Raw genomic sequence first — 18,605 nt, forward strand, 5'->3', positions numbered from 1 at the left:
ATGTATGATTGATAAAGTTATGCATGGATGTTTATTGAAGACATATCAAACTCAGGCAAAGCTAGGCCGATGTTATTCCTTAATTCACTTGTTGAAATTTGTAGCAATTTACAAGTTGGAATTAAGCCGATTCCTTATCTTCACTTGTTGAAATTTGTAGCAATTTACAAGTTGAAGTTAAGCCGATGTTATTCCTTAATTCACTTGTTGAAATTTGTAGCAATTTACAAGTTGGAATTAAGCCGATTCCTTATCTTCACTTGTTGAAATTTGTAGCAATTTACAAGTTGAAGTTAAGCCGATGTTATTCCTTAATTCACTTGTTGAAATTTGTAGCAATTTACGAGTTGGAATTAAGCTGATTCCTTATCTTCACTTGTTGAAATTTGTAGCAATTTACAAGTCGAAGCTAGGCCGATGTTATTCCTTAATTCACTTGTTGAAATTTGTAGCAATTTACAAGTTGGAATTAAGCCGATTCCTTATTTTCACTTGTTGAAATTTGTAGCAATTTACAAGTTGAAGTTAAGCCGATGTTATTCCTTAATTCACTTGTTAAAATTTGTAGCAATTTACGAGTTGGAATTAAGCTGATTCCTTATCTTCACTTGTTGAAATTTGCAGCAATTTACAAGTTGAAGTTAAGCCGATGTTATTCCTTAATTCACTTGTTGAAATTTGTAGCAATTTACAAGTTGGAATTAAGCTGATTCCTTATCTTCACTTGTTGAAATTTGTAGTAATTTACAAGTTGAAGTTAAGCCGAGATTATTCCTTAATTCACTTGTTGAAATTTGTAGCAATTTACAAGTTGGAATTAAGCTGATTCCTTATCTTCACTTGTTGAAATTTGTAGCAATTTACAAGTTGAAGTTAAGCCGAGATTATTCCTTAATTCACTTGTTGAAATTTGTAGCAATTTACAAGTTGGAATTAAGCTGATTCCTTATCTTCACTTGTTGAAATTTGTAGCAATTTACAAGTCGAAGATAGGCCGAGGTTATTGCTTAAAGTTCTCATAGCAATATGTGGGTTGTTTAAACCCTAGGGAAGATGCTTAACACTTGTTGAAATTTGTAGCAATGTACAGGTTTATGTTAAGCCGACATATGACCACCCGCTGAGGTATACAGAAAGTTACAGGTTAAAGTAAAAGCTAAGTATACTGTTCACTACTTATTGAAATTTGTAGCAATTTACAAAAAAATTAGACTAAGATTACCATTTAATGCTTGTTGAAACTTAAGAAGAAACATACAAAGTTTACATTCCGAAATGTATGTTCTAAACTTGTTGAAATTTACGAAAAGATTGCAGGACAGTATCTTGCTGAAGTAAAGGTTTATGGTTATACCCGAGGTATGAAACCCCGAGAAGATTGCACAAAGGAAGCAACATGAAGAAGCATGCAAAAAAATTTTCTAAGTACAAGACTATAGCAATCAACAGAATATCGCAAGATTAAAACATCCAGAGGAAGAACTGTTGCAGTTACATATTGAAGAAACCACGTCGGCCAAAAGAAAGAGTTTTGCATTATCTAGAAAGTTAAAAAGTACAAAGCGCAAAAAACAGAAAAAAGAAGGAAAAAAGTACAAAGGACAATTTTTTCAAGATTCTTCAGTGTTAGCCACTGCAGGGACTGGGACCTCGGACGACTCTGGTGGTACCTCGTCGGCCACTTTTTCCGCCTGTATCTCGGCATCAATCTCTGCGATTGTTGACTCAACACTTCTTTCTGCCAAGAGAAGATTGGACGATAGCGGCCCAGTGGCAGTCTCCTTGGGTGCCCCCTCAACCTCATCACCCTCCTCATCCAAAGTTAAGTCCATAACCTGCTCAGCAGGAGGAGGGGACTTGGCTTCGACAGCATCCTTGGGTTTTCTCACCAAGGCCTCACCATCATCTTTTTCTTCATCTTCATCCACGGCATCGGCCTCAGACTCTGATTCACCTTCAGGAGGAGGTGGAGGAAATGGTAAAGGAATAGCGTCGGCCTGACGCAATGGCGAGTCAACAGGAAGATCAAGCTTCTTTATCAGGGACATCCAACCAAGGGAAAATCCCCTGTTGCATGCCTGCCTGACTTGAAGCTTGTAGTCTTCTGCGACGTCGGCCATGCCTTGAGCATAGGCCTTTTCATCGGCCTCTTTGACTTCGGCCTCTTTGGTGGCCAGAGCCTGCTGGAGTTCTTTCTCCGCTTGAATCTTCCTAGCCTCAGCCTCTCTTTTCTCGGCTTCAGCTACTTTTTTAACGGCTTCAGCAGCTTCGGCCTTCTCAAGAGCTAAGGTTTGGACTTTCGTTGCAGCCTCGGCCTGATCCTCCAGTTTTTTCATTTTTGCTTCAAGGGCCTTTATCTCTCTCTTCATTGAAGATTCTTCCCTCTTCATATCAACCAATTTTTGACGATTTTCAAAGGATTGCATTGAAAATGAATGGGCGTGTTGGATAGCCTGAATGAAAACAGAAGTGTCAGAAAATTTTCTCAGAAAGAAACAGAAGGAAAAAACACAAATACAAACAGAAATACTTACATGAACACAATATTGGAGCATGAGAGCATAATTCTCATACTCACTAAGCTTAGCATTTCGCTCCAAATCATTTGGAAGGAGAAGAGCTGTGCTAAGGGCGACACCAACGTTAATATCGTCGGCACTTTCACTGGCCATGATAGGCCTGTCCTCCAGGGTTAGTTCAGGAGCCCATGGAACATCGGGCTTCTTTGACGCCGAGGTCGTCGCAGACGATGACCTTGGCCTCTTTGTTTGTGTAGACCCTGAGGGTTGGCCCTCAGCAGACCTCTTGGTTGAAGTAGAGGCTGATTTTTTGCTTTCAGCTAGTTTCGAAATCGGCAAAGCATCCTCAGCCTCGGCATCTGTAGCCTTGGCCTTAGGCTGAGCCTTTTTAACTCTCTTTGGTTTGGGTGGGAGCATTGATTGCGTTGGTGCGGCTTCGGCGTCAGTTGGGAGATCAGCGAGAAGGTCTTGGACAACAGGCCTTGGACGAACCATTTCGGCAGTCTTTACAAGCCTTCGTCGACGTTTACGTTCAGGAATTGGTATTAAGTAGGGGGCCGAAGTTGATGGAAGATCGGCTGGGTCAGATGTGGACTCTTGATCTGTTCGGGATGTAGAAGCAGTTAAGGTTGTGGTTGTGGGTGGAGAAAGACTCTTCTTCCTTTTTCTTGGGACGTCGGGTAAAGTGGATTTGTATGTAGGGATGAAGTTTAGTAACAGTGGGGCCTTTCGTTTATGGATTGGAAGGTTAAGGAGTGTTTTTAGATCTGTTCCTGGGAAGAAGGATTGACGAAAATTTTTCGGTGGCTGATGAAGATCTGCAGGACAAAGAAACAGACGTCAGAAACAAAAAAAGTATTAAGGACTTAATTAAAAACAACTAAGTGTTGACTCAGGGCTCTTACTCTTGCCCTCTGTAATTGTTCGAGGAAGAGGGTAGAGGTGGACATCTTCATCTGGGCCAAATTCCCAATTTCCAGAAGCAATGAGAAAATCATCTCCAGCCCCTTGTTGGAGTCTGGGAGGTCGGCTACGATTTTGTACTGAGTAGATCTCGGTTTAAGGTAATAAACGAAACTCCTATCCTTCAAGTCAAGAGGGCACATGGTATAGCAGTATTGAAGGTCGGCCAGGGTAATTCTAAGGTTCTCTTGCCTAGCTAAAGCTATAATCCCATTGATCACCCTATAGGAGTTAATAGTAAGTTGCATGGGGTTCAGCTTATAGAAATAAAGAACATGACGAAAAAGGGGATGAAGTGGAAGCCGGAGTCCACATTCGGTGAAAGCTACTATAGGGAAGGGCATCGTATGGTCTGTGGGCATGATGGTATCACTGTCCCCAGCTAGTTTAAGGTGAACATCGGCTGGGATTGAGAATTCCTGCCTAAAGTATTCAAGTTTTGTTGGGGTATTTACCCTATGCCTCCACATACCCATTATGTCAATTTAAAATATGTTTCAGAGGATGGGCGTTTTTAGGAAGGGTTACAAGAACCTCGGTAAAGATCAAAGAAATGGTTGATAAGGCTTATTTCAGTTTTCCCTAAATTGGAAGGTTCTACGCACAAATCCCAAACCTAAGAATTATGAAGATCAAGATTGAAGGCACAGATCTGGGGCAGATACAAAAAAGAGAAAACAAAGACGAAGTTTCAGATTCAAGAACAGAGGTATAGCACTCAGAAACAATAGAGATACAGGGAAGAAAAAAGAATCAAGAACAGTGGCAAAGAGAATGGTGAAAAAGTATAGAAGTTCAAGGTATAACCACAAATTCAAGATACAAATAAATCCAAGGCTTCGAACAAGATCAGTAATGGCAACAGACAGACAAAAGCACATAAAGAGAAACCAACATTAAAGAGAATTAATCTTACCGGAACGAATGGAGCCGGGGCAATGTTCGCCGAGCTCAGAAATTGGTTGCAACAGTAAAGAAGGCTTCGCAAGAATGAGGGGTTAAGAGCAGTTCCAGAAGAGAGATTGAAGCGATGGCAGACTCGAAGAAGAAAGAACTTTCAGAGAGAGAAAAAGCAAGAAGGCAGAATGAAAAAGTGAAGGAAAGATAGAGGCAAAGGAAACGTTTTGTCAAAAATGTGAAACGGCGGCAAAATTAGGGTAATTATTACGCCTAGAGCAACGCACGCGTCAGACGGCGCAGATAAACGAACAGACAGCTTTCAGGCGCGTCACTAACACGCTCCAATGAATACAAAACACGTGAAAAGAACAGCTTGATATGCATGACAGCTCATGCGCGTGGGAAAGTACGACCGAAGCCTTGTTCTCCGAAGAGAACACGTCGGCTGAAAATAGATAATCTTGGCTAAACAGTTTTTCTGCCATTACTCAGAAAAGAAGTGACAAAATTTCGGAATAGGTTCCATCACCTCAGAATGCCGAGGTAATAGAACCTAGGGGGCAGTTGTTGGGATATATTTTCTGAATACCAACACGTGGCATGGTGACGCCGACGTGTCAGCCGAGGTGCCACGTGCCCTGGTAGTTAAGCCGAGGTAATCTCGGAGAAGCCGAGGTCATCTCCGAAGATATCGGAATCCGAGATAAGGGGCAAGAGTCCTAAGGCAAAAAGGGGACTTAACCAAGATAAGGATAAAACTCTTAGGGAGTTTATCTTTATCTCTTAAAGAGTCCAGAGTAAACAGTAAATTAGAGTTCATAGAAGTCATACTTCTAGTGGGACTTGGATTGAGTATATTATAAAAGAGAGGCACCCCCGTGGGTCTAAGGTATGCAATTTATGTTTTGAGTATTCAGTTTAGTACTTGATTATCTTTGAGAGATATACTGACTTGATCGTCGGAGTGCCCCCGGGTGGAAGAACCACCGCCGGAGCTTTTTCTTTCTGTTACAGGTTGCTAAAGCCATCTATTCTGCCTGTGCTCTCCAGCTGATCACTAAACGGGCAGTGTGGTCAGATTTTCACCCACACAGATTGGATTATCATTTGTTATCTGTAGAAAAAATTTCAAACAGCTTTCTCATTTCAATTTTTTTTCTTTTTTCTTACAATCAACTTAAACTAATTGGACTGTCGTTTATCACCTCTTAAGAAAATTGAATACTTTGCTTGTTTACTTGGTCCTGGATGCTAAAATTTAATATTTTATTTTATGTCCAACTTAACTTAATCTAATTAAAGTTCATCAGTAAATCATTCATATAAAAAAATTAAGTTAATTAAATAATGTTAACTATATGTTTGAATCGATTTTGTATTAAAAAATGAATAATTATAATCATCATTTTACATATAAAATTGATTCCAAACATAAGGTTACCATTATCTAATTAATTTAATTTTTTGTATAAATAATTCACTTGACAAACTTTAAAATATGAAGAACTTGAATCATTGAATTTGATCCCAAAAATGGGCCAATTGTTAAAACTGGACGGTCCAGTCCATATTTGTAAACAACAATGATACATCCCCTTAAATAAAATAGCTCTAATGACATTAATAGAGAGAGAGAGAGAGAGAGAGAGAGAGAGAGCTAATTTAGAGCTCTAAAAAAGGAGCACTAAACCAGTTCTATTGAACTGAAAATTCAAAAAAACAAAGAAAAAGACAAAAAAAGTAGACAACCATCACATCATGGGGAGGGGGGGGGGGAGCTCCATATTTAGAGCTTCCAAGCATTTAAAAAAAAAAAAAATAAGACACAAATATTACTATAACAATAGGGTCCACCCTCTGTTAAATTTCCTTTATTAGAACTCTAAATCATTTTTATATTTGTAAATAAGAGAGGAGACATTTTAACTTCTTGTACCAACCAGCCAAAACATCCAGAGGACAATCATAACTATAATAGAATGTGAAAATGACACTTGCATGCAAAGTTTTTATGATAAGAGCTTTTAATGGATTCACCTAAATTAGCTATTAGAGGAGGATCCTTTCTGTTTAGATTTTGAATTAGGGGGTGTTATTTGAGTCCTTGGAGTTCATTATAAATTCCATTTCGATGAACCAAATTCAAGTTTAAGATAAAAAAAAATTAAAAATTAATATTTTTTTAAAATAAATTCAAATTTCAAGTGAATGTTGATTTATCTTTAATTGAGTCCATTACGAGAAGAGGACAAACAATTTTATTTTTATATAGTTTAATGTGCATATAAGCTTAATGAATCAAATACAAGTTTAAGATAGAAATTCAAAAAACTAATATATTTTTTAAATAAATTCAAATTTAATTTATTTACCAAACAATTTCATCTCTAGCAAATTCCAATAAATTAGATACAACTGGAGCTTTGGTGACTTGGTTATTTTATGACCCTTGAAAATATTTTGTGATGTGGTCCATTTCGTTAGTAGATCAATTTCTAATTTTTTCATACAGATCTTCCAAAATTTTCATAATATCTATATTTCTCATAAAATATTTTTAAAAAATAGCAATTCAGGCGTAAATTTGATGGGGAAAAAAAATTGAGATCAATGACAAACTTTAATAATTAAAGTTATAATTTTTTTTTATAAATCTGTAATTAATTTAAGAAAGTATATTAATTTGTAATTTTCCAAATATTTTGAGGTTATGTTTTCTCTGAAGTCTGAGGTTCGAAACCTTCTAGATGCATAATTTTTTTACGTCAATCTATACGAGACTTTGTCTATATTTTAATTGGATCTCTTGCCTGTGGATGATTGGAATAGTCACCCAAATTAGTCTTTCTATTGGGCTGGTTAATAAGTTATCAAAATATATATAAAAAAATTAAGGTGGAGTCTCTCACACAAACTTCCAATTACAGTCGCTCATGCTCTATATATATTGTAAAGGGTTTGGATTGCCTCTTATTGGTCTGGACAATCCAATTTGGTCTACTGTAAGCTCATTTAGGGTTTATTTTAAGGGAGTTTTTTTGATAAATATTTTTTTATGAGTTTTATTTCATCTAATTCATATTATTTTTGACTATTTCATTAGGTCTTTTTTGAGGTAAAAAAACCAAAACACCCTCAATCTCTTCTACCCCTATTAATGTTGATATTTAATGTTGATTGTCATTATATTTTGGTAGTTTCTATGCATCAATATATGTTGACTATCATTATATTCATATTAATTTGAAATGAATTTTTGTCATTGTGATGTCAATTAAATGATGTGAATATTCACATCATACAATTGTAATGAATATTCACATCATTATATTCACATTAATTTGAAATAAATTTTTGTCATTGTGTTGTTAATTACATGATGTGATATTCATATTAAAACATACGAATGTGAACGTTCACATCACTATATTAGATGAGAGAGAATGTTTACATGTTATGAATGTTCACATCACTACATGTTGTGAATTAGAATGTGTTGTCAATTAAAAATATAATTAACGTTATTTTAATGTGTTGTCAATTAAAAATAAGAAAGTTCACATGTTATGAACGTTCACATCACTATATTAGATGAAAGAGAATTTTTTGGAAAGACGTTGTGAACTTCACATCAGATGAGACAAGATATTCACATTATTTTTAATGTGTTGCCAATTAAAAATATATTCACATCAGATGAGAAAGAATGTTCACATTATTTTTAATGTGTTGTCAATTCAAAATATATTCACATTATACAATAATATAAAATAATAACATCAATATTATTTAATTTGTGTATGAAATTTTCTATGCCTTGATCCTTTCCTTTCTCTCTCCTTCCCCAACATTAAATATCAATATTAAATATAAGAGTATAAGAGTCTAAGAAAATAATATAAATCAAGAAAAATGACTTTATAGAATAAAAGTATAAATACATAAGACTAAGTAGGTTAAAAAATTTCTTCATAGACTTTTGTGTTAAAACACTTCTAAATGAGATTTATCAATAAAAAGCCCTTATTTTAATGATTCGAATTATTTTATATAGTTTGCTTAGAAGATCATCCATGTTAGAGATCAAATTAATCAAATATCGATAATCACTTAATCAGATTACATTTGCTTAAAAAATAGATGATCTACTTCAAAATCATACTTTTTTTATTAATTATTTTTCAAACAAATGTGATAAGATCAAATGACTTCTAATATCCAATCAATTTAATTTTTTTTGGCATGGATAATCATGAGCTCAACAAGTTTTACAAAATAAACAATTCAAATTATTGATACTAGCATATTTAAAACAAAGGTCACGCACAGTACACAATCTAATTGACGTTGCATTGTTGGTACATGTATGATAAATGTATAGGCACGATCTTGGTATGACGCAATATAATCTCTAATTATTCTAACTCCAGTATCTTGTAAAATTTTGAAATTATAATATTGTGTTTGAAAAGGTAAGAATAATTTATTTATAATAAACTGTATAGCTTTGTACCTTTGATTTTATATTCTTCAAATATGATGGTTGACATCACAAGATATACTTTGTCCGTTTATCTTAAATAATGAGATTGAACTAGTATTGTCTTTGACCACAATGTTAACATTGTATCCAAAATAAATAAATAAATAAATAAAAATAATACACCCAATCATGAATTAAGTTAATTAATAGTTAAAAAACACAATCATTTAAAAAATAAATAAATACAGTGAGTTAAAAAATGCAATTAGAAAATACAATGTAATCATCATCATCAATGGTGGGTATTTTATGTGAACCTAATTAATACAATCCAATTTTTTTTTTTCAAAAAAGATAAATTCAAAATATAATTACCGTATTAAAAATTAAATTAAGTTCAATCACAATCACAAAATACAATCTAATCATCATTAATAGTGGGTACTTTATGTGAGCCTAATGAATGCAATCTAATTTTTTATTTTTATTTTGAAAAAACTTATATTAAAAATACAATCAAAAAAACATGAAGACACTATTTTTTTTTTCTTTCAAAAAACACAGATTAAATGGAATGTAAAAAATCACAATCATCATCATCAATATTGCGTACTTTATGTGAATATAATGAATACAATCAATTTTTATTTTTTTTCAAAAAAAACATAGATTAAAAATACAATCACCGTATTGAAAAATAAATTAAGTCCAATCACACTCACAAAATACAGTCCAATCATCATCAATAGTTAATACTTTATGTGAACTTAATGAATACAATCATTCTTAATCATCACTAGTTAATAGTTTATATGAACTTAATGAATACAATCATTCTTAATCAATTTAAAAATATAATCACCATATTAAAAAATAAATGATTTACTTACAGATTTTGAAATGTTTTCCTTCCAAGATTCTGTCTTAATCTCTCTCCAAAATTGCTGCGTAGGTTGCTGCCACTGCGTAAGGATTAGGCTGCTGTGATAGGTTTAGGCTTAGGCTGCTGCATTAGGTTTAGGTTATTCTCTCTCTCCCAAAGGTTTATGCAACTATGTTAGGTTTAGGTTATTCTCTCTCTTCCAAAGTTTAGGCTGCTGTGATGGGGTGATGAGAGTTAGGTTAATATCTATATATTATTTAAATCAAAGGGCGGGAAAGTTTTTTTTTTTTTTTTATCAGAAAATTAAGGAATTATGATTGAAATAATAGAGCTCCCATAAGGTTTGTGTGTTAAAAAGACTCTTTTCCTTATATAATAGATAAGCACTAAATGAACCCACAATAGACTGAACTAGACGATCTTGACCAACGGGAAACAATTAAGTCCCATGTATTATAAACTTTATATGTTAAGAACACATTTGTTTGGGATATTAAGAAGGGGATTGAAAGTGGAGTGAATATGTGGGGTTCATTGGATTTTTAATTCGATATTTGAGTGTGGGATAAGAAGAATAGGATTGGAGATAAAAAAAAATTTAGGAAAGTATTATAACGATTATACCTCTTCAGATAATTGTTATTCTTGAAGGGAAAAAAATATTAAAATATTTTTATTTCATCACAATCAAAAATATTTTATTCCTTCCATCTAATGATTTATTCAATTTATTATCACATGGCATAACTTATCACTTATAATTTTATCTACAATCATATCGTATATTTAATTATTCTTCTCATCTAATTCCTTAATGTAACCTATATCCCACAATCTTATTAATCATCCATCGTATTTAACCACTGAAAAAATAATTCCACAATAAAATATAGTCTAAAGAAGCCATTGTGTGACATGTTTATGGACAAATACAAGGACCAATTAATGACATACCTACCCTCTAAACCAACTCACAGCTTTTCCACTATATAAAGGCTCAAGAGCCATGTATTTTTCTCCAACTCTTGCCTTCAGTTCTATCATCCATTGTTTGATAATACTTTGGGTTTGTTTGTGGGGAGGGTGATTGTTGAGATGGGTCTAACTGGTAAGTTGGTAAGGCAAGTAGAGATCAAGTCTGATGGTGATGTGTTCCATGAACTCTTTAGAGACAAACCACACCATATCTCCACCATGTCCCCTGGTAACATACATGGCGTTGATTTGCATGAAGGTGATTGGGGACATGTCGGCTCTGTCATTTCTTGGAACTATACTCATGGTAAGCCTGCACCAATACCAATTAACCCTAATTTAATGCCTTTCTGTTTGTCTCTGTCTTTTTTTTTTTTTTTTCTTCTTATACCAAAGATAAGTGGAAACTTACAATTACGATTTTTATAAATTGTCGCTAAAATTTACAATAAATGACGTTTTCTGTGATGAATTTTTTAAATTATTGCTAAAAGTTGAAAATTAGTAAATTTTTTTTTTTGTAACGATTTTTTAAATTATCGCAAAAACTTATAATTAATGATATTTTTGTGACAATTTTTAAATTGTCACTAAAAATTAATAGTTAGTGACGTTTTTTTAATAATATTTTGTAAAAAAACGTCATCAATTATCGTAGAATCTATTGAGTAATAAATTTACTTATTAGAACCTACGTGAAAATAGATAAAGAACGAATTTGTTGTCAATAATAAAGTTCAGGTCCTGGTCTCTAAGTGCCTTAGTCCATAATCTACTGATTGGTAGGTTTAGGCCTTGTTTGACAACCTTCAGTTTTAGTCAAAAAGTTATTATAACTTGCCACATCGCTCTCTCTATTTTTCTGTACATTTTTTCATAAAAAATTAAAAAATTACTAAAATAGCTTGTTTCTAAAGGAGGTTTTAATCTACTCGGTGATGAATGGATTGGACTGCGATAGTCGAAATTAGGTTAGACTCAACCGACTCAAAAGGCCAGCCCAATCATTGATGGGGAATGAAACTTAGGTTGTGTTTGATTGGAGGATTTGACGTAGGAAATAGAAAGAGAAAAAGAAATAAAAAGAAGATGATAAAGAATTGATACGTTTCAAATTTCCAGTTATAGATAAAGTCTGATGGTGATTTGTTCCATGAACTGTTTAGACACGAACCACACCATATCTCCACCATGTCCCCTGGTGACATGGTGTTGATTTGCATGAAGGTGATCGGGGACATGTTGGCACTGTCATCTCATGGAACTATAATGAAAAAAATGAATTTATATATGAACCAGCATTTTGTGTTCTTTTAGACCATGATCTTGTGAATCTAATGGTGTACTCATCATCTCTCTTATACAATCTCATTCTTAGGTGTCAATCATATAATTCTTACTTAAGTTTTAAATATCAGTTGTTTTGTATTGTAACATCAGTTACATATTAAGATTTTGGATTTTAATATTGTTATTTATATATAGGTTAACAATGTTTGATAATGATTGATTTATGAGCAAATCAATTCATATCCCGATAGTTATTTAAAATCGTAGAAATATATATGTTGTTTCATTGATCATTTAAAAAAAAAAAATCAATTACTCATATTCACATAAATTGCTAATAATACAAAACTGATAAAAGTGTAAGTTCCAGAGCTCCCTCTACAGCTCACAAACAGATTGCAGAGCAGCCCTCCAGCCCAAGCTCACAACAACAGCAGTAGTCCTTATACTAATGAAAACAGAACTAGTGGAATTGGTTAGCTTAGACATTTAGATATAGTTAGTTACAGAGAGGTAGATATAGTTAGTTAAGAGTTTGTTATAACAAACTCTTACCCACTTGTATAAATCCTTGTAATCAAGTTGTTATTGTATGAAATTGAGATCATTCTGTTTCTTTTCATGGTATCAGAGCCTTGAGCTCTCACGAGCCTCAAAGTGCTTCAATGGCAAATTCTTCCTCCATTCCACAGAACCTTTCTCTTCTACTTTCAAATTTCAATTCCTTCGTAACTGTAAAGTTAGATTCTGCAAATTTTCTGATTTGGAAAAATCAAGTTCAAAATATCTTAAGAGCAACTGATCTTCTTGAGTTTGTTCTTGGACTGAAAGCTTGTCCAAACTCTAAAGTTCTTGATTCATCTGGAAAAACTGAAGCTAATCCAGAATTTCTTCAATGGAAGACAATGGATGCTCATCTACTCAGTTTTCTCACTGCTACACTGTCATCACCTGTATATGCTTCAGTGATTCAATATCAACACTGCTTTGAAGTTTGGCATGCTCTGGAAAAGCGATACACATCTCTCTCTCGTTCGCATATTCATCAATTAAAGAATAAATTGCAGTCTGTTACGAAAAAAGGATTCACCATGACTGAATACCTGACTCAAATCAAAGAGATTTCAGACCAGCTTCGGCTTGCTTCATCAACAATTGACGATGAAGATCTTGTCCTCTTAACTCTGAATGGCTTACCAGAAGAGTATGATGCACTTAAAACAACCATACGTGCTCGAGTGGAATCCATTACAATGGATGATCTGTGTTCCCTCTTGTGTTCTGAAGAAATTCATGTTGAAAACAAGGCCAGACTTGTTGTTTCTGCTTCTCCAGTAGCTTATGCTGCAACCAAAGGTTCTGAGATTTCACAGTCCTCTCCTCAATATGCAAAATCACATTTTACCAATCCTTCTAGTTACAGAGGTCGAGGTCAATTTCGTGGTTATAGAGGAGGACGAAACAGAGGCGGACGGTTTTATAAGCCTCACAGGGGACGGTCTATTTCCACCAACAACAGTGGTTGTCAGATCTGTGGAGGTTACAATCATAGTGCCTTTGACTGTTGGTGGAGAATGGATCCTAACTTTCAGCCTCAAAATTCCAATTCTTCCTCTCAATCTTCCCCTCACGGTATGTCTCAACCACACGCATATTCTGTTACCAGTGCACCAACCACTTCCTCCTCTGCTTCGTCTACTCCTTGGTACATTGATTCTGCAGCTACAAACCACATCACTAATGATCTCACAAATCTTCATCTGTATCAACCATATCAAGGTCCAGATCAAGTCACTGTAGGTAATGGTCAAACTGTTCCAATCCAGCACATTGGTAAGGGTTTATTACCTACTCCTCACTGCTCTTTTCGTCTCAATCATCTTCTTCATTCACCACATATTTCTTCCAATTTACTATCTGTTCATCAATTGGCCAAAGACAATAATTGTTCAGTTACTTTTGATGCTGATTCATATTTTATTCAGGACAAACATACGAGAAAAATTCTTCATAAAGGACCTGCAGTGAATGGCTTATATCATTTTGGTGTATCACCATCTTCCTCTTTCTCTCAGGCTCATATTACTCAGTCACAAGTCTCTCTACCAGTTTGGCATCAGAGACTTGGTCATCCATCTCCTTTGAAATTTCATCATATTGCTAAGCATCTACCTCATGTTTTTCGAAATAAAGAGTCCAGGAACTTTGTTTGTACTCCATGTAATGTTGCTAAAGTTCACAAGTTACCTTTTAAATTGTCTAGTACTGCTGCTAGCCAACCATTTTCCCTTGTTCACTGTGATGTATGGGGACCTTTTAATTCATCATCTACTAGTTACAAATACTACTTGTTGTTTGTGGATGACTTTACCAAATTTACATGGATCTATCCTCTTCATGCTAAAAGTGAAGTATTCTCCACTTTCTTACACTTCAAAACTTATGCTGAAAATCAGTTTTCTACTTCATTAAAAATTTTACGAACAGATAATGGCACTGAGTTTGTTAATAAACAAATGCATGATTATCTTGTTACTAATGGCATTCTTCATCATCTTACCTGTTCTTATACTCCTGAACAAAACGGAGTGGCTGAGCGCAAGCATCAACACATTACTGAAACTGCCATTGCTTTGTTATATCAGTCCTCTGTTCCTCTTCAATTTTGGTTTGAAGCTATGGCTACTGCAGTTTTTCTCATTAACAGGTTGCCTAGTTTGTCCCTTGGTCATAAATCTCCATTTGAATTACTCTTTCACACTTTACCTGATTATACATTCCTTAAAGTTTTTGGTTGTCAGTGTTTTCCATGGCTTCGGCCTTATGTAGCTCACAAATTGGCCCCTAGATCCACCCCATGTGTGTTTCTAGGCTACCACTCTACTATCAAAGGTTACCGGTGTTTGGACCCTATCTCAGGCAAGATCTATATCTCCAGACATGTCACTTTTAATGAATCCTATTTTCCATTCACTGCTCTTTCCTCCACTTCTTCTAGCTTGCCTTCCCTTCAATCTTTCTTTTCTCCTGGTTCTATTTCTTCTGCTCCTATTGCTTCTTCTCCTACTTCTTCTCCTATTTCCTCTGTTTCAGTTCCTTCATTCTCTATTCCTCCTCCTACTTTCACTCCCACTGTTTCACTCCCATCCTCTTCTTCTGTTTCTGTGCCTACTCATGCTTCTCCTCTTATTTCCTCTTCTCTCCATTCTTCTCCTATTCCCATTGATTCCATTGCTATTCATCTTCCTCTTTCTTCACCTGCTGCTCCTCTCAATACTCACCCCATGGTCACTCGGTCCAAAGCTTGTCACCTTACTACCTCCTCTTCTCTTGATCTCTCTACTACTGAGCCTCTCTCTACTCATCAGGCTTTATTGTCTCCCCTTTGGACTGCCGCCATGAATGATGAATTTCAGGCCCTTCAGCAGCAACGCACTTGGACTTTAGTTCCCTTACCTTCTAATAAAACCGCAATTGGTTGCAAATGGGTTTTCCGGATTAAGAAAAATTCTGATGGCACTATCGCTCGATACAAGGCTCGTTTGGTCGCCAAGGGCTACCTCCAGCAAGAAGGTGTTGATTATCAGGACACCTTCAGTCCTGTCGCTAAGCAACCAACCATTCGGATCTTATTATGCCTTGTGTTGCAGCGGAATTGGGTTCTCAAGCAGTTAGACATTTCAAATGCTTTTCTCCATGGCAAATTGGATGAAGAAGTTTACATGACCCAGCCTCCAGGTTTCATTAATGCCTCTTCTCCTACACATGTCTGCAAACTTCAAAAAGCCTTGTATGGACTCAAACAAGCTCCTCGAGCTTGGTATTCAACTTTTTCATCCTTTCTCATTACTCAAGGGTTTCATCACAGTCACTCCGACTCCTCTCTGTTCATCCGCCAGACTTCTGCTCATCTCACCATCTTGCTTATCTATGTGGATGACATTTTAGTTACTGGTAGTGATTCTTCTGTTATTCAGTCTTTGCTCCATCACATGCATGTTGCTTTTTCCATGAAGGAGCTCGGTGATATCTCCTATTTTCTTGGAATTTCAGTTCTTTCCACCTCTCCGGGTTACTTTCTTTCTCAGCCGAAATATGCTACTGACTTACTTCATAAAGCTGGCATGCTAGAGTGTAAACCTTGTTCAACACCTATGGCCATTAAGCCTTCCTCCTCCACTTCCGATGATCTCCCTTACTCTCAGCCTCAGCTTTACAGGAGTCTAGTTGGTGCTCTTCAGTACTTGACCATCACTCGCCCAGACATTTCATTGGCCGTCAATCATGCTTGCCAGCATATGCATGCACCCACCATTGCGCATTTTGCCCTGGTTAAACGCATTCTTCGCTATGTGAAAGGCACCCTCACTCATGGTCTTCGCTTTACTCCTGGGCCCTTTACTCTTCATGCCTTTACCGATGCTAATTGGGCTGGAGATTCTCTCGATCGCAGGTCTACTTCTGGGTTTTGTGTGTTTTTAGGACCCAACCTCATCTCTTGGTCTACTAAAAAGCAGCCAACAGTTTCTCGCTCATCTACTGAGGCTGAATATCGGTCCATGGCTTCCACCACTGCTGAACTTGTTTGGATACAACAACTGCTCAAGGATCTTTGTATTTCTTCTTCTACACCTCCTGTCCTTTGGTGTGATAACATTTCTGCCATGGCCTTGGCTTCTAACCCTGTTTTCCACTCCCGTTCGAAGCATATCGAAGTGGACTGTCATTTTATTCGTGAGCGTGTTGCTTCCAAGCACCTTTCTCTTGCTTACATTCCTACCTCTGACCAGGTCGCTGATATCTTCACTAAACCTTTAACTTCAGCCAGATTTCACTATCTCAAAGCCAAACTTCTGGTGCTTCCACGCCCCATCTGTTTGCAGGGGAATGATAAAAGTGTAAGTTCCAGAGCTCCCTCTACAGCTCACAAACAGATTGCAGAGCAGCCCTCCAGCCCAAGCTCACAACAACAGCAGTAGTCCTTATACTAATGAAAACAGAACTAGTGGAATTGGTTAGCTTAGACATTTAGATATAGTTAGTTACAGAGAGGTAGATATAGTTAGGATTATTAAAAATAAAAAAATAAAACAATAATAAAAATAAAAAATCTCACATTTAGGCCTTGTTTGGCAATTTATTGTTTTAGCTTAAAAGTAAAAAATGTACTAAAAAAATTAAAAAACTGACGATCTATATTAAAAAGTCAAAGATTCTATTTGTTTTTTTTCTATTTTTTGCACATCTTTTCGTACAAAACTAAAAAATTATTCCAAATATATTAATTTTTTTAATCTCATATTTTAATCAAAAAAATTAAAAAATTAGAAAAATAATTTGTTTCCAAACAACACCTTAATCTATTTCTTGAACCGGGTAAATTTTTGGATGATGGTGTAGATAGGAAAAAGAAGGTTGCCAAGGAGGTTGTCGAAGCAATAGATGAGGAAAACAAGTCAGCGACGTTCAAGGTTATTGATGGAGATCTCACAGAGCTGTACAAGGCATTCAAAGGCACTGTCCATGTCGATGCGAAGGGCGAAAACAACTTGGTGACCTGGACTTTTGAGTATGAGAAGAAGAGCGAGAATGTTGAAGATCCAAATACGTTGATGGATTTCCTCATCAATGTCACCAAAGATATTGAGACTCACCATCTCAAGTAATAGACACCTTCGGGTGTGTGTGTGTCAAATGTCAATCTTATCATCTAATAATTGCAGTGTGGTGAAGCTTCTAAGTAAGTGTGTAAGACAAAATAAATAAACAAGTATATAAATAAGTTAACTCTTTTCTCTAATAGCTTAAGTTGCAGAGGGTATTATCAATTCACGAATATCGTGTATTTAGTTCCTAATATTTAATAGCTTAAGTTACAGAGGGATAAGCATAAGTTAGAATGCCCTCTTCAATAACTTAAGTTTTTAAATGAATTGACTGGTAACAATTTACATAAATATCTATTTTGTGGCTACTTTTGTATCAGTTAATATTGTAATTTATTTGTTAATTTTCATGGTGATGAAGTTTTTATTAGTAGAATTCTCTCTATCTCTCTTTGTTAATCTCTCATGCAAAAATAGACATATATATGTGTATTTACAATCTTTTTTCTTTTCTTTATCGGTAAAAATCAATTATTAATTATTAAATTAGCTCTTAATAAGAGTTGAACTCTCAACTTTTCATTTGCAAGTATCTAACTGTTGTCTTCATGTCACTGGGTCACAAAGTCATATATTTTATTAAACATATTGAATATGCATTCTTACCATCTTTAATTATTTCTCTTGAAACCAAACATGATATATTACATTTGATTTTTTTCACACACTTTGAATGTATGTCAACAAAAAAACAAAATTTTATTGATACAAAATACAGAAGACCACAACTTTGAATGGGATCAATAAAGTTTTTATTGGGGTGTAAACCAATTGATTGTTTGAGTTAGCATAATTACTGAGAACTCATTAAATAATTCTATAATTGTGTTGTTTGCACATAATCTATTTACCTAATAGATGACATAACAGTTTTTTTCTTTAATTAAAAAAAAAGAAGAAGAAAGAAAGTAGAGTGGAAATAGGGA

General features: G+C 35.1%; 1 protein-coding gene across 1 annotated transcript; it reads left to right on the top strand.

The window, feature by feature from the left end:
• The first annotated feature begins 10,770 nt into the window (after positions 1–10,770).
• LOC114262984 (kirola) lies at positions 10,771–17,737 on the top strand. Its single transcript, XM_028203444.2, has 2 exons — positions 10,771–11,030; positions 17,414–17,737. The coding sequence occupies exons 1-2, from the start codon at positions 10,844–10,846 to the stop codon at positions 17,677–17,679; spliced, it is 453 nt and encodes a 150-aa protein (XP_028059245.1). The 5' UTR covers positions 10,771–10,843; the 3' UTR covers positions 17,680–17,737.
• Positions 17,738–18,605: the final 868 nt, after the last annotated feature.

The sequence above is a fragment of the Camellia sinensis genome, chromosome 5 (genome assembly GCF_055761805.1).
Source record: "Camellia sinensis isolate YWXY chromosome 5, ASM5576180v1, whole genome shotgun sequence".
Taxonomy (NCBI): domain Eukaryota; kingdom Viridiplantae; phylum Streptophyta; class Magnoliopsida; order Ericales; family Theaceae; genus Camellia; species Camellia sinensis.